We start from the raw sequence: 23,474 nt of genomic DNA on the forward strand, positions 1-23,474 counted from the left end.
CCTGTAGACATTTTGAAACTAATTTTAGTGGATCATAAGTTTTGGAAGGATGAAATCTAAGACAATTAGGAACCATGTAACAAGAAAAGCTTCTCTGTTTGGATTTTGAAAAGTTTTAATTTAATGTTAAACGCTCAGCAACTCTATGATTGTTAATGTTTGTTTTTCCGTCTAATTTATTAGCTTTGTTTTGATGGATGTGGCCATTCCTGTTATGTGGCAATTTCACCACTTCCTCATTTCGTATTATAGAATATAGGATATGATAAAAACAGTTTTGTTAGACCCGAGAGACTGTAGGCAGGGGCTAACAAAAATGGTATTAATTTTATTTCAATATTTGTGGAAAATTGTATGTAATACGATGCTATACAAGATTTTTAGTATGATTGAGAGCTGGTTCTAATTCATGGTATGGTCGTTTTTGAAGCCATATAAAATTGTTTCCTTTAAAGCTTGATTTTAATAGAAAGGAAGTTTGTTAAAAAGGGTTGCCTCAGAAATTTTTATTGAATTTTCTTGACTGCACTAACTACTTATTTTTTTTAAATTTTAAGTGACGTAGGCGTTAATGACAGACATAGGCATTTTTAGAAAAGGTGTCACTTCTTTTAATAAATATCGCAGGGAGGAAGGGAAAATTGGGTTGTTTACAATAGTTCCCAAAGTCTTACAATAACGTTATCTTGTTCGTTTGCTCAACTACCTTGGGAACTTTTATTTAGATTGGTTGGTTCATTTAGTTGAGTGTCCAAATGTTTCCTCTACTACTGGTATCTACAGAAAGGATATTTTTATGTATCAACATTGGGGATGTACATCAATTTATCGGCCATTTTATTATCCCTATAAATCCTGTAAATGTTTTCTTCTTTTGAATTTTATTTATCTGGATAATCATTAATTTATTATTTAAAGGTACAAAATAAGTATATGTATTTAAAAATTTCCAAGATTATTACTCATATTCTATTTATATTTTGATATTTTCCCATATTTTTGGTTTAAATAGCTAAGCCATAGATAATTGACGATAATCTGAGATTTGATTATTTTAATCTCAGATTTTCTAGCTATTTTTGATTAGTTATATTTTTGAAATTCCTATATTCTTTCTTAAAACTAATGTCACGATAAAAGTGATATTAAAATTCTAAATTAAGCAACATTTGGCGTTTTAAGACCCTTACCCATTTGTATTAAGGGATAAGTACTCACCCCCCACCCCCCCCCCCCCCCGATTATGATAAACAAAATTACTGTAGATTGGATTTGCAGTTCAACGAATACTTTAAAAACTTTTAGTACCCCTCAAATTTACAGTTCATTGTTACCTCCCTCCCTGCATATCCTTTTAATAAAGTAACAGGATGTTTGTCTGTCTGTCTGTCTGTCTGTCTGTCTGTTTGTCTGTCTGTTTGTCTGTCTGTTTGTCTGTCTATTTGTCTGTCTGTTTGTCTGTCTGTTTGTCTGTCTGTTTGTCTGTCTGTTTGTCTGTCTGTTTGTCTGTCTGTTTGTCTGTCTGTTTGTCTGTCTGTTTGTCTGTCTCTTTGTCTGTCTCTTTGTCTGTCTGTTTGTCTGTCTGTTTGTCTGTCTGTTTGTCTGTCTGTTTGTCTGTCTGTTTGTCTGTCTGTTTGTCTGTCTGTTTGTCTGTCTGTTTGTCTGTCTGTTTGTCTGTCTGTTTGTCTGTCTGTTTGTCTGTCTGTTTGTCTGTCTGTTTGTCTGTCTGTTTGTCTGTCTGTTTGTCTGTCTGTTTGCCTGTCTGTTTGTCTGCCTGTTTGTCTGTCTGTTTGTCTGTCTGTTTGTCTGTCTGTTTGTCTGTCTGTTTGTCTGTCTGTTTGTCTGTCTGTTTGTCTGTCTGTTTGTCTGTCTGTTTGTCTGTCTGTTTGTCTGTCTGTTTGTCTGTCTGTTTGTCTGTCTGTTTGTCTGTCTGTTTGTCTGTCTGTTTGTCTGTCTGTTTGTCTGTCTGTTTGTCTGTCTGTTTGTCTGTCTGTTTGTCTGTCTGTTTGTCTGTCTGTTTGTCTGTCTGTTTGTCTGTCTGTTTGTCTGTCTGTTTGTCTGTCTGTTTGTCTGTCTGTTTGTCTGTCTGTTTGTCTGTCTTTTTGTCTGTCTGTTTGTCTGTCTGTTTGTCTGTCTGTTTGTCTGTCTGTTTGTCTGTCTGTTTGTCTGTCTGTTTGTCTGTCTGTTTGTCTGTCTGTTTGTCTGTCTGTTTGTCTGTCTGTTTGTCTGTCTGTTTGTCTGTCTGTTTGTCTGTCTGTTTGTCTGTCTGTTTGTCTGTCTGTTTGTCTGTCTGTTTGTCTGTCTGTTTGTCTGTCTGTTTGTCTGTCTGTTTGTCTGTCTGTTTGTCTGTCTGTTTGTCTGTCTGTTTGTCTGTCTGTTTGTCTGTCTGTTTGTCTGTCTGTTTGTCTGTCTGTTTGTCTGTCTGTTTGTCTGTCTGTTTGTCTGTCTGTTTGTCTGTCTGTTTGTCTGTCTGTTTGTCTGTCTGTTTGTCTGTCTGTTTGTCTGTCTGTTTGTCTGTCTGTTTGTCTGTCTTTTTGTCTGTCTGTTTGTCTGTCTTTTTGTCTGTCTTTTTGTCTGTCTGTTTGTCTGTCTGTTTGTCTGTCTGTTTGTCTGTCTGTTTGTCTGTCTGTTTGTCTGTCTGTTTGTCTGTCTGTTTGTCTGTCTGTTTGTCTGTCTGTTTGTCTGTCTGTTTGTCTGTCTGTTTGTCTGTCTGTTTGTCTGTCTGTTTGTCTGTCTGTTTGTCTGTCTTTTTGTCTGTCTGTTTGTCTGTCTTTTTGTCTGTCTTTTTGTCTGTCTGTTTGTCTGTCTGTTTGTCTGTCTGTTTGTCTGTCTGTTTGTCTGTCTGTTTGTCTGTCTGTTTGTCTGTCTGTTTGTCTGTCTGTTTGTCTGTCTGTTTGTCTGTCTGTTTGTCTGTCTGTTTGTCTGTCTGTTTGTCTGTCTGTTTGTCTGTCTGTTTGTCTGTCTTTTTGTCTGTCTTTTTGTCTGTCTGTTTGTCTGTCTGTTTGTCTGTCTGTTTGTCTGTCTGTTTGTCTGTCTGTTTGTCTGTCTGTTTGTCTGTCTGTTTGTCTGTCTGTTTGTCTGTCTGTTTGTCTGTCTGTTTGTCTGTCTGTTTGTCTGTCTGTTTGTCTGTCTGTTTGTCTGTCTGTTTGTCTGTCTGTTTGTCTGTCTGTTTGTCTGTCTGTTTGTCTGTCTGTTTGTTTGTCTGTTTGTCTGTCTGTTTGTCTGTCTGTTTGTCTGTCTGTTTGTCTGTCTGTTTGTCTGTCTGTACCGAAGAGTCTTGCTACCCGCTGAAGCGATCAGGTTCTCCTTAATAGGGTAGCTTCTCATAGGTCCAGGGAAGGTTTATTTTGGGGGAGGGTACCACCACCCACCCAAGAGAAATCACAAAAAAATCGAAAAAAAATTTGGACGAAAAGACTTCAACGCAATATAGAAAATATAACATATCTTGAAGAAAGAAAAAACATTTAAAGTGCCACTAGAGGCTTCTAGGGGCGTAGCCGCTAGTATCTTAATAAGTGAAAATTGCAATTTTGATATCAATATTGTGTTGATATTGAAATCTTCTGAAAAATCTAGAATATGCCCTACAAATTAGAAATTAATTTCTTTATACTTTTAAAGACAAACTGCAATATGGACGTATAGACAAATCCAAGCTATATATAGTCAACTAAAAAAACACATTGTTATAAAAATGGTTTATTATTATCGATTGTATAAATAGATATCTTTAAAAGATATTTTTTTTGTAAGATATACGATTTATTTTTAACATAATACATTTTTTATGATACTAAAAATGACATATCACAAAATAAATAAATTCACATATAAAGATTTCAAAATTTAAGAAAAGTTGAAGTACTAATGGGAAATTTGCAAATCTTTTAAATATCTTTTTCATTTCAACTTTCCCAACGTGTAACCGAAGCTTTATAAAATAAATGACGTCATACTCGTCTACAAATGGTCAATTAAAATGTGTACTGACCTACCGTTGGTTATTTAGTCTGTGTATTGGCCTATCATTGATCATTTGTATAGTAAAACGTCATTTTTATAGGCATTATAAACATCTACCGTATAACACAGTATTATATTTTTTGATAATTGGGTTTGTTATAAGCTGTATAACAATTATTTTGAAAAAAAATAATTTCTAACAGCCTGTATTATCTTGTATATAACTAAGTGAAAATCCTTTGGTGCCAGTTTCTGCGGACACTTCTGTACTGTCTGTATGTACCTGCAAGGTTAATAGTTATTTCTCGTATCGTATTATAAACCGCTTTCCGCGGATATAGAATGTACAATTATAAGGTTAAAACCAGTTTTTTTAGCCCCGAGGTGCCGAAGGCACCGGCTAAAAAAACCGGTTTTAATCTTATTGATTGTACATTTCTATATTCGTAGAAAACTGGATATAATACGATGCCAGACATAGTTTTTTCGTATGGATGAGAACCGGTTTCTATCCACCGGATTCGAATAAATACGAGAAAATAAATTAAAAACAAGGGTGAAATAAACATTCATAAAGGGAAGCCCTTAAACGTTAGGATAAAGGAACATTAACACTTTAGAGTGTCAGAACTGAATAATCAGAATATAAATGTATGAAAGTCGAAACAAAATTGTAAGTAAATTTGTTGATAAACTGCTTAAACACATTATATTGTTTGAGGACATACTGACATTTTTAGGACTTGATTATAGAGATGCTTCCTTTATAACATTGTATTTTGTTGCAGATCCATCGGATGATTTTATCACATAAAAAGTGTATTGATAAAAAAGTTAAAAATCAACATGTTTCAAGAGGACGTATGGATATTCTGGTAACGATTATAGAGTTCCTACACTTTCTAAATCGTACCTAATAACTATAGAAATCACCATGCAAATTTTGGAATCGATAGGATAATCTGAACCTGTTTAAATTAACGAAAAGAACTTACTGTCCGTGACGGACGGACGGACCGATCCTAATTATAGAAAAGCTTCGATTTAAAAACAAGGCCGCATACAATCAAATTATCATAGATATACTTTTAAAAAGCGAAGCTTTTCTATAATTAGGGTCCGTCCGTCCGTTCGTAACGGATAGCTTTTTTCGTTAATTTAGGAATGTTAGAATTGTCCTATCGATTTCAAACTTTGCATGGTGATACCTGTAATAGATAGGTACGAGTTAGAAAGCGTAGCAACTCTAGAATCATTACCAGAATTTCCGTACGTTTATTTTAAACATGTTGATTTTTTTTTACATTTTTAACAACAAATTTGTATGTGACCTAATTATCCGATTGGTCTCATTTTTGGTATACTGATTCCTGGGACAACAAAGTAAAATATTATAAGCAAAGCAACTCTATAATCAAGTCCTAAAAATGTAAGTATGTCCATAAATATTATCCTGTATCAAGCAGTTTTTCAACAAAATTACTTACAATTTTGCTTGACTCTTTTATACATTTACACTCTGATTATTCAGTTCTGACATTATACAAGTGTTATACAAGCGTTTGTCCTACCGTTTCAGAGCTTCGCTTTTATGGATGTTGTCATCCTTGTTGAAATAATAATAATGGAAAGATATAGTTTACAATTATCATAAAAAGGAGAAAAAAAGTGAGAAAAAAAATCCCAAACCAACCAATATAAAAACTAAACATTACAGAAACAAAGACATAAGAAAGATAAAACACACTGATTATGTTCAAAACAGACAAACAGACAGACAAACATACAGACAAACAGACATACAAACAGACAGACAAACAGACAGACAAACAGACAGACAAACTGTCCATTGTTATAATAATAGTTTTAAACGTACCTTGAATGTACCTTGTAAAAAGTTATTAGTGACAACATTAATATTTCGATGTTATGTCAGCCGTTACCTCTTTTTATTAAAGCCATATTATAGAATATTGATAGTATATTTCGACAGAATATCAACTGATTAGGTAGACAAGATAGTTTTGAAATTATAGAATAGTAATTTCTCGCATCGTATTATAAACAGCTTTCCGCGGATATAAAATTATAAGATTAAAACCATTTTTTTAGCCCTGAGAGATGCCGAAGGCACGGGCTTTAAAAGAATTGGTTTTAATTTTATGTTTGTACATTTTTATTTTTGTATAATACGATGCTAGACATAATTTTTTTGTATGGATGAGAACCGGTTCTTATCCACCGGATATTATCAGGTTTCGAATGAATAGGAGAAAGTATGATAAATACCACTATAGTTCCTCCTAATTGTGAGGGGGAGGGTAAGGTGCCAGGAAACTGAGATCCACAAATTCGCCCTAAAACACAATTATTCATCTTTTGTAGGAGACATGTAAAAAAGTAAAAGCGGCTAAAAAGCTGCTTTAAAGCAGTCTCACCACAAGGGATATTTAATACTTAATTATGCACCATCATATCTAAGGAAATGGTGACAAGAAGTTTCAGCCTTCTATCCTTTACAGGAGCCGAGAAAATCAGTTGTGAGAAATAAAAGGGGTTAAAAAGCTGCTTAAAAGCAGTCCGGCTGCTATGGATGTTTTTCTTAATTATGCACCTCCTATGATGGGAATGTTGACAAGAAGTTTCAGCTTTCTATCTTCTATCAGCTGAGAAAATCACGTTTCCCCCAAAACGTTTCAGACATACGGACATTTAAAATTATATAGTAGCTTCGCTACTAAAAATTAGATTTGATTATAAATAACATGCTTAAGCATAAATACACTCTTAAAAGAACTTGAGATATTAATACATTTACAAGATTTTAATAAAAATAATGAATTTCTTATTCATTACGTGATTTTTTCAATGATTAAAAATAATTGAAATATTATCTGAATGAATTCTTAAGCATTTGATCTTTCAATTACACACCAGTGCGTCATAATAGGGAGAGTTAGGTTACTTTTACATTTTAGGCATGAAAGAATTGTCTGATCCTGTTTAAACTTAAAACATTTGTTTTTTGCACTTCAAGTAAAAACGAATGACTAAAGTGTCATTATAAGCCCCTCGTATTTTAAATTTTGATATGGTATATATGGTCGAATTTTTGGAAACATAGCTACTCTAAGGCTTACCGAAAAGTATAATACGAATTTTTAACTAGCTTTGAAGTAAAAACATTAAATGATGCATCAGATTTGAAGGAGATTTGCTTTTAAGTAAGTTGTCATCCTTGTTGTTTTTTTTAATAAATAAATCATAATCTTTGTTACTGAAGCTAACCTGTATCTGGAAATATCAAATAGTCAGTTGTACAAGTCTAAAAAGATCAAAAATATTAATTTTGATTATTTGACAATGGTTTCACAGACAACTGTGGCTTTTTTACAAGCTGTTGTGGGGGACCCTCCTCCCCCCCCCCCCCGCCCTCTCCATATTTTTAATATATTTGTGGCAATATTTCCAAGAGAGATTGAGTTATTTACCTCCCCAATAAGATAAAACTTGCCCTGGACCAAAACTAAACTTTACTACAAATTGTGAATCAGTTTACAATATCTTTAAAAATAACCTACTAAATATAAGACCAGCCAAACAAAAGACCTGTATGTAAGACAAAAAAAATTAGTTTTTTTTCCCAGAAAATAATAATAAAACCTACCGTTTCACCAGTCAATTTTGCAGGGCTTAGAATTCCAACTTTGCCTGAAACATACAATTCACTTAGCGTTCTTTAATTGTCTGTAGAAAAGACAGTTATTAAGTATAGTTATGGAGTAGTTACGCATTATCATGTTTAACATGTGACGAGTATAGTATATAGCATCATATGACACAGTGGTTGAAATGACTCAGTAAAGATTCATAGAGTAACTGCGCTTTAAATAAACTAGGATGACAACGTCCACAGAATCTCATCAAATCAGACATAGAATTAAAACAAAAATTCCGTGTTAAGGAATCACAAAACTACTTGAAATCAGAGGTGAATTCTTTTTAAAAATTGTCTCACTAAAATCAGTTTGTCCCACTAAAATCAGTGAAGCAAACTAAAAAATTAGAGTGGATAATTTTGCCTCACTAAAATTTTAGTGGGGAAAACTGATTCTAGTGAGGCAAAAGTTTTTTTTAAGAATTCACCTCAGGATGCTTTAAACGAAAATCTTACATTATATGACTTGGTTATAGAGATGCTTCGGCTATAACATAATACATAATCATCCTAGGAATCACTTTTACAAAAAAAATCAGATGTATAGGATATAAAAAAAAATTGTCAAAAAAGTTTTAAAATTAACATGTTTTCAGTGGACATACAGACTTTCAGGTAATGAGTATAGAGTTGCTACGCTTTCTAAAACTGTTACAAGACCCATCATGTCAAGTTTGAAACCTTTAGAACAAATATAACATGCCTAAATAAACATAAAATAACGTTCTGAACTTATAAACGGACGAATATGAATATAGAAAAGCCCCGCTATTAAAAACAAAAAAACAGACCTGAAATACTGTATGTGGGGGCTAGCCAACTTATTTTACAATAACCTCTTTCCCTTCTTACACATATCTATAAAAAAATTATTTAATCAGATTAGGGTATCCTTAAAGTAACAGAATGTCTATTTGTCTATGTTTACTATTTCTGATTCTAAATATATCCTCGTATAAAAGTGACAGGATAGTTGTCTGTCTGTATCTCCATTACAGTGAAGCTTCTCATAGGACCTGGGAAGGTCTATGACTGCTTTAAGTGGAGGGTAGTTACAACTAACAGGATGTTTATCTGTATGTTCTACTATCATGATTTTTTTATTTATCCTTTTTAAAAATAAAATGATTTCCGTCTGTCCTTGTGTCTGTCTGCCTGTAGATTAAGATCTCGCTAACTGCTAACTACTTTATGCTTCTTCTTAATAGTGGAAGGTTTATTGGAGAGGTTACCACCACCCTCCCAAGAGAAATCTTCCCCCACCCCCTCAAAAAAATTTCGAACCTTGTAGTCTAAATCTGCTAGATGACTTCCCAGGGCATAGTTGAAGCTTTCGATTGTTCCGGATACACCAGTGTAATACTAAAATTATTCAACGTTGCAATGAAATAAAAAAAAATGTGCTTAAAAATTGAAAAAAGTCATTGATATAGAAGATAAAAAGATGAAGATATGAAAAATAACATATGTTTTTTAGTTTTGTTTAATAAATATTAAAGATAAAGAAAATTGTTCATCGTGTAGTTCAATGCACTATTTGATGCCTTTTCTGAAAGCGCAGATTCACAGAACCAGGAACCCCCCCCCCCTTCCCCCAACCCCAATTAAAAATTTAAATGAGGGATAGGGGTTATTTTTATATTTATGCAGGGCTTTTTATTCCCAAAGTAACCTAATTTAAGATATTTTAAAACACCAACATACGAAAAACTTTAATTTAAAAATAAACAAGGGGGTTCTGTGGTCAAAAAAATTAACAATATTTTTAAATCTTACCTAAGCACTGGACACACCCAGAGGGTGGAGTAGATGCACTTGGACAACTATGTTGTGTTAGGGTCATCTTACCTGGACACACCCAGAGGGTGGAGTAGATGCACTTGGACAACTGTGTTGTGTTAGGGTCATCTTACCTGGACACACCCAGAGGGTGGAGTAGAGGCACTTGGACAACAGTGTTGTGTTAGGGTCATCTTACCTGGACACACCCAGAGGGTGGAGTAAAGGCACTTGGACAACAGTGTTGTGTTAGGGTCATCTTACCTGGACACACCCAGAAGGTGGAGTAGAAGCACTTGGACAACTGTGTTGTGTTAGGGTCATCTTACCTAGACACACCCAGAGGGTGGAGTAAAGGCACTTGGACAACTATGCTGTGTTAGGGTCTTCTTACCTGAACACATAAAAGGTGGAGTAGAGGCACTTGAACAACTGTGCATGTTAGGGTCATCTTACCTGGACACACCCAGAAGGTGAAGTAGAGGAACTTGGACAACTGTGCTGTGTTATGGTCATCTTACCTGGACACACCCAGAGGGTGGAGTAGAGGCACTTGGACAACTATGTTGTGTCAGGGTCATCTTACCTGGACACACCCAGAGGGTGGAGTAGAAGCACTTGGACAACTATGTTGTGTCAGGGTCATCTTACCTGGACACACCCAGAGGATGGAGTAGAAGCATTTGGACAACTGTGTTGTGTTAGGGTCATCTTACCTGGACGCACCCAGAAGGTGGAGTAGAGGCACTTGGACAACTGTGCTGTTTTAGAGTCATCTTACCTGGACACACCCAGAAGGCGGAGTATAAGCACTTTGACAACTATGTTGTGTCAGGGTCATCTTACCTGGACACACCCAGAAGGTGGAGTAGAAGCACTTGGACAACTGTGTTGTGTTAGGGTCATCTTACCTAGACACACCCAGAGGGTGGAGTAGAGGCACTTGGACAACTATGCTGTGTTAGGGTCTTCTTCTCTGAACACATAAAAGGTGGAGTAGAGGCACTTGAACAACTGTGCATGTTAGGGTCATCTTACCTGGACACACCCAGAAGGTGAAGTAGAGGAACTTGGACAACTGTGCTGTGTTATGGTCATCTTACCTGAACACACCCAGAGGGTGGAGTAGAAGCACTTGGACAACTATGTTGTGTCAGGGTCATCTTACCTGGACACACCCAGAGGATGGAGTAGAAGCATTTGGACAACTGTGTTGTGTTAGGGTCATCTTACCTGGACACACCCAGAGGATGGAGTAGAAGCACTTGGACAACTGTGCTGTGTTAGGGTCATCTTACCTGGACACACCCAGAAGGTGGAGTAGAGGCACTTGGACAACTGTGCTGTGTTAGGGTCATCTTACCTGGACACACCCAGAGGGTGGAGTAGAGGCACTTGGACAACTGTGCTGTGTTAGGGTCATCTTACCTGGACACACCCAGAAGGTAATGTAAAGGCACTTGGATAACTATGCTGTGTAAGGATCATCTTACCTGGACACACCCAGAGGGTGGAGTAGAAGCACTTGGACAACTGTGTTGTGTTAGGGTCATCTCCCATCCTCGACTTAACAAACAATGACAACATGCATAAGCAGCAGGGCACAAAATAAATCTTGGGAAGAAACACAGAAAAAAGGAATGTAAATAGCAGATGTTTGTTGGTCATAAATCAGGAATAAACATATAGGATAACGTACGGACGCTAAATCACATTTCAGAAAATTTTGGTCATGCTTAATATACAATTCTTTAATGAAGAGAATAAAATAAGGATAACAAAATCCAAGAAAATATAAATGTATAAGTATTGCCAAAATTGTATGTAAATTTGTTGCAAATACAGGATACTGTTTAAAAGACACACTTACATTTTAAGGACATGATTATAGAGATTTTTTACCTGTATGAAGTTGATCCTTGTATAATTGCTACATCAATACAATCAGTGCCAGATAATTCTAAATAATAATATTATCTGAAATTTAAAATACAAAGCCATTCTACAAAAAGTCATAAATATAGAAAGTGTCATGTGTAACATCATAAAAATACTTGTAAAAAGGAAGGATGAGATAAGAAATGGAAAAGGTAACCCCTTAAAAGAGATACATTTAGACCTATTTTTATGACGTCACACATGACACATTCCGTATCTCCAAAAGAGTCTAACTTATAGTTATAATTTCTCAATATACCAGAGCTCTAAAGGGATCAGACAATTGCCGATAAATTGATGTACATTGATACACAAAATTACAACTTATGTGTATTACAATTAGTGTTTGAAACGTTTGGACACTCAACTTAATGAACCAACCAATCAAATTTCAATATAAGTCTCCAAGGATGTGGAACTTACCTACATACATATGATAACCATTGTTTCTACCACATAGTTTAGATAATGGAGGAACTTACCTACATACATATGATAACCATTGTTTCTACCACATAGTTTAGATAATGGTGGAACTTACCTACATACATATGATAACCATTGTTTCTACCACATAGTTTAGATAATGGAGGAACTTACCTACATACATATGATAACCATTCCTTCTACCACATAGTTTAGGTAATGGTGGAACTTACCTACATACATATGATAACCATTGTTTCTACCACATAGTTTAGATAATGGTGGAACTTACCTACATACATATGATAACCATTCCTTCTACCACATAGTTTAGGTAATGGTGGAACTTACCTACATACATATGATAACCATTGTTTCTACCACATAGTTTAGATAATGGTGGAACTTACCTACATACATATGATAACCATTGTTTCTACCACATAGTTTAGATAATGGTGGAACTTACCTACATACATATGATAACCATTCCTTCTACCACATAGTTTAGGTAATGGTGGAACTTACCTACATACATATGATAACCATTGTTTCTACCACATAGTTTAGATAATGGTGGAACTTACCTACATACATATGATAACCATTGTTTCTACCACATAGTTTAGATAATGGAGGAACTTACCTACATACATATGATAACCATTCCTTCTACCACATAGTTTAGATAATGGTGGAACTTACCTACAAACATATGATAACCATTGTTTCTACCACATAGTTTAGATAATGGAGGAACTTACCTACATACATATGATAACCATTGTTTCTACCACATAGTTTAGATAATGGAGGAACTTACCTACATACATATGATAACCATTCCTTCTACCACATAGTTTAGGTAATGGTGGAACTTACCTACATATTTATGATAACCATTGTTTCTACCACATAGTTTAGATAATGGTGGAACTTACCTACATACATATGATAACCATTGTTTCTACCACATAGTTTAGATAATGGTGGAACTTACCTACATACATATGATAACCGTTGTTTCTACCACATAGTTTAGATAATGTAGGAACTTACCTACATACATATGATAACCATTGTTTCTACCACATAGTTTAGGTAATGGTGGAACGCCTGGACTCGAAATTGTCATCACATCTGTTGTACACTAAAAATTAGAATAGTTATTTATCACATTTTATTATAAACAAAATATTAAATTAAAAATTATCATTATAAAACCTTTTTGTCAGATCCGAGGGGCCTTAGGCCAAACAAACAAAACTGTTATTATTTTATGATTTTATTTTAATATTCGAGTAAAATTGTCTGTTATACATTTTTTACTTTGAACTTTCATGGCTGGAAACCGGTTCTAATCCTGCTATATCCACAGATGAACTAAAATAGAAATTATTGGTCCTTATTTTTAAATTATTTAGAGATAAGGAGTTGGGGTTTATATGCTTGGCTAGGCATTTTAAGGGAAATCGCCCAAATCATTTACCTGGCTTGCCACATTTGTAGAACTGGAAGTATCAGTATTTGGAGGATACAAATCTAAACGGGTCATGTCTAGTCTAAATAAAAAACAAGTATAAGTTTTCTTCAAATTAACCGAAAAAAAACCCAACTTTTTATCTATAATACAAAGTAGAATGATGTCTCTCCGTCCGTCCGTCTGTCCCTTAAGATCTCGGTAACCACTGAACCGATCGGATTCTACTCTTCAGGGAATATACAATATACATACTGGTCCTGTGGTGGTTTTAGGCTATTTTCTTGGGGCGTGGGACACCCCCAACCCCCCAAAAAATAAAAAAATTACCCCTCATTTTTTAAAAAAGATGCAGAGCCAGATCCTCATTTTTTTGATGATGCAAATGAAGGAGATGATTATCCACCCCATGTACTACATTTTTTGTTAATTACTTCTTGGGGCAAAGCCCCTAGAGGCTAGGGGCGAAGCTGCTAGTAATTATATAAAAAGATTATTCTATTATATACAAAAAGTAAGGATTTTAAGATTTACTACTGAACCGAATAAGTTCTCAATTTTAAGGAAGATTCTTATAGGCCCTTGATTGGTTTTAGGATATTTTGTTTTCATATCTAAGTCTGGTTTTAGTCTATTTTCCTACTTTGCTTACTCCTTCAAATACTAGCTCCAGATGCTATTAGCGCAACCGCTAGTACATATACAAATTTGATATAAAAATAATTGTAACTGTACCACTCCAAGAATCCTCAAGGTTTTTGTTTTCAAAGGAGCTTTAAATGGTACAAAAACATTCTGCATCTTTGAATCCCCAATTTTTTTAGGGGGTGTAATTAAACCTCATAATGTAAAATTTTCGTTTTGGTATAAACTTGAAGAGGGGCTCCTAAAAAATTTCGGTGAGTTTTCACCCCCTGAGAAAATTTTTTATTTAACTCCACTGTTGAGGGTTTCACCCCCCCCCCCTCCAAAAAAAAAGCTTTAATGGGCATGTTTCTTTAAACGCGGAAGGACGTGTAAAAATTTGATTTCAGCACTATCCAATTTTGTGTAAAGAAGCTGATCTATTTTCATTTATTTTCAAAGGTAGACAAATTTAAATTGAAAATTCAAATTCATAAAATTCTACATCACAAATATCAAAAAGTTATTATTAAATGTTTACAATTTTGATTTGTAATTCTATATAACTGTGGGATAAATGTACCTTCTAAATTAAAATTAATGTACTAAATAGAATATGAATGATAATGCTTAATTTTGTTAAAATTTGTTTCTTCTGTACGTTGAATCTCTTTACAAAGAAATAAGGACTTTTTATTCCTTTTCCAATATAAAATAGGCATCTACATCCTCAAAAAATATGATTTTTATCAGCAAAGCTTTAATATAACTAGGGTCTGCATGTCCGTATGTAGCGGGTAGCTGTTCTCGTTAATTTAGGCATGTTAGATTACAATTAGAAATAACAATTTAGAAAGCGTAGCATAGTTATTTCTTTAATCGTATTATATTCGTAGAAAGCTGGATATAATACGATGCTAGACAAATTTTTTTCGTATGGATGAGAACCGGTTCCTATCCACCGGATTCGAATGAATACGAGAAACTCTATTATCGTTACCAGAAAGTCCGTAATTTTCGATTCTTTGGGCAAAGTTTTTGTTTTTATCTTATTTTTGGAACAATGATTCCTAGGACAACAAGGCACAATATTGTAAGCAAAGTATCTCTATAATCAAGTCCTATAAAGGTAAGTATGCTATTAAATAGTATCTTGTGTAATTAAGTGTTAATTATTGTTTGTCTTACTATCTGATTTTAGAGCTTTGCTTTTATGCATATTGTCATCCTTGTTCCTTGGAATGTAATGAACAGATAAGGAACAGTTATTTCTCGCATCATATTATAAACAGCTTTCTGCGGATATAGAATGTACAATTATAAGATTAAAACCAGTTTTTTAGCCCGAAGGTGCCGAAGGCGCAGGCTAAAAAACTGGTTAAAATCTTATGATTGTACATTTTTATATTCGTAGAAAGCTGGATATAAGACGATGCTAGACATAGTTTTTTCGTATGGATGAGAACCAATTCCTATACACCGGATTAGAATGAATACGAGAAATAGATTATCTTAAATCTATATATTAAAACTTTTGGATCAGGTGCAATGTTCCTGGGATCGATTATTTAAAAAAATCTACGAAAAAGATAACGCATGTTTCCTTTAGTTAAGCTTTGATCTTATTTGGATCTTAACTATTCCAGATTATTTATATGCTTATACTGATGTGCGGGCATAACATTACGTTCATCTATTTGGCAGCTAGCAGCCTTTAAAGTTCATAGATTGTTGGATATAATAGATCCCAGTAACATTTTACCATGACCTGCCCCAGATCCAAGATATTCACTGACCTGACAAAGCAGACGGATGGATCACACTTGCACACCTTGATGGAGCACGGGCTTGTTGTTGACGTCCTCCAATATGTAACCTTGAAATATCAGGTATTACGGTCTAATCGATGTATATTCAATTGGATGTTGCACAATATTTTTGCGTACTCTAATGGTCCATCCAGCTGGCTAATTTAATAATACCCCCCATCCAATCCTTTTAACCATCCACTCTCCTCCAACTGAAGGAAAATACTGACCATTAAAAGAAGACTAAAATAGCAACCTAAATTGACAACAAATTTACCCTGTCATAATATCCATGTTTATTATAATAGAGTCTGTAAGCCTCTTTAGAAAAAAGTAAGAAAATAGAACAGATATTGTTTTAAAGCATTAATGTTAAACTGTGGTCATTTTTAGAAGCCTATTATATAAAGTAGTAAGCGTTTTTTGTCTGTCCCGAAGGATCTCGCTAACCGCTGACCCGATATTGTTCTCCTTTACAGTGAAGCTTCTTATAGGTCAATTATATAAAGTAGTAAGCGTTTTTTGTCTGTCCCGAAGGATCTCGCAAACCGCTGACCCGATATTGTTCTCCTTTACAGTGAAGCTTCTTATAGGTCATGGCAAGGTTTTAAACTATTTTTTTTGGAAGGGTGTCTTGAACCCCCTCCCCCCAGAAAATATTTTTTTACTCTTTTGAACTCAAATTTAAAATTGGATGAATCGACTTTTACCCCTCCTACCTTAAGTGCCCCTAGAGGCTACTAGGGTTGTAGCCGCTAGTTATATTAAAAGTATCAGGATGTTTAATGTTTATGTGTCTTTGCGTACCAAAGAATCTCGCTAACCGCTGGACCGATATGGTTTTCCTTAAAAGTGAATCTTCTCACAAGTCCAGGGAAAATTTGGAAACTGTTTCAAAGGCAGGTTCGAATCCCCCCTCACAATAATTGCCCATAGAAGCCTCTAAGGGGCGTAGCTGCTAGTCAACAGTAATAGACGAGCAGATTAAATTAAATGGGTATAGTCACTTTCGTGGCAACGCCCCTTAAGGGGCGATTCTTTGTATTTTCACAGTAGCTTTTCTTCTATTTCTAGCCCCTGCTGGGGGCTCCAACCATGCTAAGTAACCTAACCTAATATAACCTAACCTAAAATAACCTATTAAAAGCAATTTTAAAAATACGACGAATCGCCACTTAAGGAACGTTGCCACGAAATGGAACTATACCAAATTAAATTGTAGTCAGATCATTTTTAAAAAAAACTTACATTTTGTGAGTAAGTTTTGCCACATTCAGCTAGAAACAAACAGCACACACCAAACCCTTCAGCACAAGTTCCACTTGCCTCGCCACCCTGCACCATATAACAAGGATAAGTATAACTATATTTAATAAATCTTAGTTTAATAACAATTTTAAGCAGCGTTGCGGAGCCGTTTGATTTTGGTGCGGCTCCGGCTTCAGCTCCAGCTCCGACCTAAAATCAAGAAAAACTCGACATATTTTTTCCCCCACGTCTATTTTTGACTTTTGAAGGTTTTAAAAGTTTAATTTTTGATAAAAATGGACTTGAAAAACTTAAAAAGGGCATTTGCACAATCACATGACAAAACAGAGTTACCAAATTATAAATTATAATAAATCTTTTTATTTATCTAGTCCGGAGCCGTTTTTTAACGAAAATTACGGCTCCGGCTCCAGCAAAACATTGCGGCTCCACGGCTTCCGGCTCCGCAACACTGGTTTTAAGTAATATAATTTATGAGAGATTTTAATTATTATTGATTGATAAAAGCTGTGAAGTTTAAGTTTAAGATCCATTCGTTTTATCAACTACTTCCCCTTATTAATAATCCTTAATTTAGGTGAGGGGGAGAAAATTAAACAAATTAAGCAAATAAATGTCAAAAAAAAATTTCAAAATGAAGAAAAAATTTAAGTTATTTTCTTGATATCTCTCTGGCAATATTTGTATGCTTAATTTTCAATATTTGAAAATAAGTTGTAATTGTATCTTTGAAAATTTATTTAAAACTCCCAATTATACAGGGGTAAAGGAATAGTACAAAGGCAATTAATCTAATTGTGGAGTTTTGCAGAATTGTCTCGAAACCCAGATTTATACAGAAAAGAACATGTCCTAACTTTTGTTATTTAAAAAAAATAGCTAGTCGGTGCTTTTAGTAAGTATTAGATGTAAAATGATCCATAGAATTTAGATATGCGATAATAGACCTCTTATTTTTGAAGTAATTTTAAGTTTTTAAAAAACTTAAGGTGGTTTTAAGGTACTAAAACGCAACAAAAAAGAAGAAGATTGACAATATGAACAAAAATAGTAAGATCTTTTATTTGACACCTTACTTTTTTAATTCAGTTGTGTAATTATTGAAAAAAATTATTTTGTTGAACCTTGGTGAATCAAAACTTTGAACTTTGGGAGCTCGTCACGAATGGGTTAAAATAAAAACACAAAAGTTAGGACCCATTCCTTAAAGAAAATAGCTGGAGCAAATTTCAGTTGATTTAGAACAAAATGTAAAAGAGTTAAATTTTTAAAAATTTAGATTAATGAACTAAATAAACTGTAATTAATTGACTAAGAAATGTGCAATTAAAACTGGTTCACCTTTTTTTTCTATTATAGATTAAACAAGAAGGAAGAAGAAAATATAAGTGTCTAATCTATAATACAAAGTAGAATGATGTCTGTCTATCTCTCTGTCCGTCTGTCCCTTAAGATCTTGGTAACCGCTTAACTGATCGGATTCTACTCTTCAGGGTTTATACCTATTGGTCCTGTTGTGGTTTTAAGCTATTTTCTTGGGGGGTGGGACACCCCCAATCCCTCCAAAAATGAAAATCCGCTTCCCCTCCCCCCCAAAAAAAATCTGGGAAAACTACTTCACATAAATTTTTTGCGGCAGCACCAGAAATAGATTTTTACCCTCATGGGGCAAAGTACCTAAAGGCTAGGGGCGAAGCCGCTAGTAATTATATACTATGCAGACATATCACAGTAGAGTTTCAGTCCATTACATGATTTGGTTTACTTTGAACTTCATTGTTTACTAGTGTTTGTGTTCATTATTATTAGTCTGCTAGGAGCATAACAAATTTAGCAGCATTTGTTGCACTAGTACCCAAAGTTTTAAAATGACCCAAAACAAACAAAAAAATCATTTTACCAACCAAAATAATTTGGTTAGTATGAACTTCATTGTCTTCTAGTGTTTGTGTTCATTATTTTTAGTCTGCTAGGAGCATAACAAATTTAGCAGCATTTCTTGCGCTAGTACCCAAAGTTTTAAAAAAATATAAGCAAAGTTGCGTTTGTTCTATTACCCAAAAACCAACACAACCATAAGAATGAAATTTAAATCATTTTCTCGTATTCATTCGAATCCGGTGGATAGGAACCGGTTCTCATCCATACGAAAAAACTATGTCTAGCATCGTATTATATCCAGCTTTCTACGAATATATAAATGTACAATCATAAGATTAAAACCAGTTTTTTTAGCCGTGCCTTCGGCACCTCGGGTCTAAAAAAACTGGTTTCAATCTTATAATTGTACATTCTATATCCGCGGAAAGCCGTTTATAATACGATGCGAGAAATAACTATTCTCCATCCCTATGTCCCTGCAAGTATCTAAATAAAATTTTAATTTTTTTTTCTCTCCAAAATCTAATTTTGAAATATTTACAGCATTAAATTTACCTTTTGTGTACATTCATCTGAAAGATAACAAGTTCCTAAAATATATCAAATTCATACATTATGTCCATTTTCATTATTAAACTTATTAGTTAAGTATTATTCTTTTTACTTTTAGTTTATCCAGGTAATTAATAAATCTGCTTAATAACAACTAAAGCGAACCTTAAGATCCTATGAGCTGAGAGTTTAAAATGATACATGTTAAAATTGATCTAACCTTTGATTGCACAACCTTTGCCTGAAAGTTACAACACCTATGCTAATACCTCTGGAGAAAGTTGAAAATAACAATTAAAAAGCCAAACCAAATGGGTCCCATGAGGCTATTAGTATTGGAATCAACCAACTTTTGATATGCAGAAAGTCCCATGTGTGACGTAATAAAAATACGTCTATTATCCATTTATTTTTTTAGGGGTTTCCTTTCTGACTTCTCCTCTCATCCTTCTTCTTTATAAGTTTTTTTATGGCGTCACGTATGACACTTTCTGCATATTGTAAAAAATTAAAAATAACCTGAACTTAAAGAATTAGAGTTTGGAACACATGCATTGTTTTCAAACCTAAATAAATAAAAATTTTATTTCTAAGGCGCGCGTCTAATACGAGTTCTTAGATAACTGAATCATTAGAAGTAATCGATGGAAGCTTTGTATTAGTCTTGGTAAGATTTTGAGCTATAGTTATTAATCAAACCACAAAATAAGATTTGAGCATTATACCATAAAAATTTGCAGACACTAGCCCATAAAACTCCGTTTATAACATTTTTTTCGGAGGGTACCTTCACCCTCCCAACAGAAAACAACCCTCGAAAAAATTATCCAACCCCCAAAAAAATATTGAAATTGAGGGTCAATTCACCCGCCCTTACCCCCTACATTTAAGTGCCCCTAGAAGCCTCTATGGACTAAGCCGCAATTAATTGGATAAATCAGAAGAATTAAAGCAAAACAAACCTGACAAGAGTAAAAATACTGAAAATTTTGCCACTTCTAGTTTCATTCCTCCAACTCTCTCTAAATAAAAAAGAAATTAGCTCAATTCGCAACAAAAGTTTAAAAACACAACCTAATTTTAAGAAGTGGTTAGATTTTATATTAACTACCAAAGTTTGTATTGGCATAAATTATTAAAAGCGAAGCTTTTCTATAATTATGGTGGGTCCGTACGTATGTACGTCAGTCCGTGAAACTTAGCACTTTTCGTCGATTTAAACAGGTTAAAATTTTCCTTTAGATTTCAAACTTTTCATGATGATTTCTATGACAATTAGGTACGATTTAGGAAGCGTAGCAACTCTATAATCGTTATTAGAAAGTCCGTGGGTCCATTTAAAACATGTTGGTGTTTTACATTTTTTACTACAAATTTTTGTTTGTTATCGTATATTATATACAGCTTTCCGCGGATTTTAAATTAAAGATTATAAGATTAAAACCAGCTAACAAAACTGATATTAATTGTATGATATTCATAATATTCATAGAAAACTGTCTATTATACGATACATGATTTTTTAGTATGGCTTAAAACCGGTTATAATCCTATGGATATTACTCGGTTTCGAAGCCAAACTGGAAAAATGAATATCTAATAATGAAAAAACAGAATGCTGAAATGTATATTTAGAATTAATTAAATATTATTTTCCTAACCTTAAGTATCATTAACTGTTTAATAAAAATTGAATATTAGATATCAATGTCTTATATTGCAAGATATTAATTTGCATTACTACTTAATGTGGGTTTTTGGATAATTTATTAAAAAAATGTGTACCATCTCTAAAAGCTTTTCTTCCATTTATAATCTGGTGTAGCGTCGAGCGAAACGGATGTCAGAATGAGTGCTAATTATAGAGTGGCGTCATTAGTAATTAATAAGATAGTAGCTCATATAGCTGCTATGCTTCCAAAGTAAAAGCACACTAAATTTTTATTATGTACAAGTTAAATAATCAAAAATAACTAATACAAGGACGTCCAATTGGGGAGGGGGGGCGAAGGGTGATTCACTCACCTTAAATGAATTTTTAATTTTTATCACCCCCCCCCCAAAAAAAAATGATCACAAATCTTGGAAGTCCTTGTCTATCTATAATACAAAGTAGAACGATGTCTGTCTGTCCGTCTGTCTGTCCCTTAAGATTTCGGTAACCACTGAACCGATCGGATTCTACTCTTCAGGGTATATACCTATTGGTCCTGTGGTGGTTTTAAGCTATTTTCTTGGGGGGTGGGACACCCCCAACCCCCCAAAAACAAAAAAATCCCCCCCCCCCATTTTTTTTTTTTGCTTAAGATTTCCTTGGTCCTTTAACGAATTTCGCCTTATTTTTTTTTATCACCTCTTGGGGCAAAGCCCCTAGAGGCTAGGGGCGAAGCCGCTAGTATGATATAAAGCTTACCCCCCCCCCAGCTTATACCAATAACGAAATTAATCAGAGAAAAAATCACCAAACTTATACGTGGTTTTCAGCTGTCGTTGGGGAGCAACACATCGTAAAATTGACGACCTCTCCATTTGCCCCCCAAATATTATTTCAGATTTATTTTACTTGTTGGTTATATCTTATACCTTGCCTCCGAGTCCACCCCCCCCCCCCAAAAAAAAAATATTACTTGAACCAATAACCAAAGAATATGGCACTATTCAGTTAAAAAGATGGATTATAGATACATGAGATTGAATAGCTCCGCCCCCAACCATATGGTCTGGGTTGGTTCTTAAGTGTTGCTTATCCCACTAATACAGATAGTTATTTAAGCAGCCCGCTAAACAGTTCACTTTGTAAGAAAACATGATAATCTGATCTAAAATCCAAATCCATTGCTGCTTCTAACCTATTAACAAAAATGGTACTTTACTCAAAGATTGTTTAACCAATCAACTACCCCCCCCCCCCTCTATAAATTATAAGATTTCCATTTTTCTTAAAACGTCTTTGTTCTTGTTTATAAGAGTGTAAGTACTTTTCAAAGGTTTATAATTACTAGCGTTTATTCTTTTAGAGGCCTCGAGGGACACTTTAGATGGGGGAGATGAGATATGTTGATCCACCACTTACAATTATATTTTTTAAAATCAATAAGGGGTGTGGGAATTTTTTTTTTCGGGGGCGATTTATCCTCCGAGGGTGAAGATACCATCCCATTTACAGGTATACATTTCCTGGACCTATAAGAAACTTCACTTTGAAGGAGAACCATATCAGTCCATATCAGCAGTTAGTACAGACAGACAGACGGACATACTGTTACTTTTATATAAGGAAGCAATAGCTACTCTTAAACTATCTTTCATTCGACATTAAAAAATGATAAAAATTTCTTACCCTATGCTAAGATGAAATGAAATAATGATGAATGTGCAAAACGTATATTTGGAATAACTCATTCTTGTTTAAAAAATTTTATACCAATATTATCATAACTTTTTAGTGTTCATTTTTATAACTTATAAGTTTTTTTAAAATTTAACAGTTTTTATTATTTTATAGAATTTCATTCACTTAATCAAATAAATTCACTTCACCTATATAATTTTTTGAAAGCAAACTAAGCCGAAAAAATCATTCACCGTAAAAGTTGATATGAACTTGCAAAACAGCCAAATTTACTTTACGGAAGTCTGTAAATGCAACATTTCTTTTTGTCTGTCAGTTTGTCTTTCTGTTTGTCTTTCTGTTTGTCTTTCTGTTTGTCTTTCTGTTTGTCTTTCTGTTTGTCTTTCTGTTTGTCTTTCTGTTTGTCTTTCTGTTTGTCTGTTTATCTGTCTGTTTGTCTGTCTGTTTGTCTGTCTGTTTGTCTGTCTGTTTGTCTGTCTGTTTGTCTGTCTGTTTGTCTGTCTGTTTGTCTGTCTGTTTGTCTGTCTGTTTGTCTGTCTGTTTGTCTGTCTGTTTGTCTGTCTGTTTGTCTGTCTGTTTGTCTGTCTGTTTGTCTGTCTGTTTGTCTGTCTGTTTGTCTGTCTGTTTGTCTGTCTGTTTGTCTGTCTGTTTGTCTGTCTGTTTGTCTGTCTGTTTGTCTGT

General features: G+C 34.3%; 1 protein-coding gene across 1 annotated transcript; it reads right to left on the minus strand.

Annotated features, from left to right (window-relative positions):
• Positions 1-3,689: 3,689 nt before the first annotated feature.
• On the minus strand, positions 3,690-22,900 carry LOC145329861 (uncharacterized). The gene is made up of 16 exons (XM_080174302.1): positions 22,782-22,900; positions 20,404-20,463; positions 19,961-20,007; positions 19,445-19,479; positions 16,988-17,074; positions 15,728-15,807; positions 13,317-13,389; positions 12,887-12,977; positions 11,366-11,423; positions 10,957-11,029; positions 8,969-9,046; positions 8,476-8,542; positions 7,634-7,677; positions 7,255-7,291; positions 6,256-6,323; positions 3,690-4,249 (listed from the first exon to the last, which is right to left on the minus strand). Exons 1-16 carry the CDS (start codon positions 22,841-22,843, stop codon positions 4,163-4,165), a joined length of 1,047 nt encoding a protein of 348 aa, XP_080030428.1. The 5' UTR covers positions 22,844-22,900; the 3' UTR covers positions 3,690-4,162.
• Between the last annotated feature and the right edge of the window lie 574 nt (positions 22,901-23,474).

The sequence above is a fragment of the Acartia tonsa genome, chromosome 10 (assembly GCF_053477335.1).
Source record: "Acartia tonsa isolate MP-2025a chromosome 10, ASM5347733v1, whole genome shotgun sequence".
In the NCBI taxonomy this organism is placed as follows: Eukaryota; Metazoa; Arthropoda; class Copepoda; order Calanoida; family Acartiidae; genus Acartia; species Acartia tonsa.

What these genes read in the sequence shown, in the direction of transcription:
- LOC145329861 (XM_080174302.1), bottom strand. Translation starts at nt 22,843, where the DNA reads ATGAGTTATTCCAAATATACGTTTTGCACATTCATCATTATTTCATTT. An exon ending in CCCCACATACAGTATTTCAG is followed by an intron (nt 7,678 to 8,475) that starts GTCTGTTTTTTT and finishes TGTATGTTTCAG; the next exon opens with GCAAAGTTGGAATTCTAAGC. An exon ending in TTTGATATTTCCAGATACAG is followed by an intron (nt 6,324 to 7,254) that starts GTTAGCTTCAGT and finishes ATTGTGTTTTAG; the next exon opens with GGCGAATTTGTGGATCTCAG.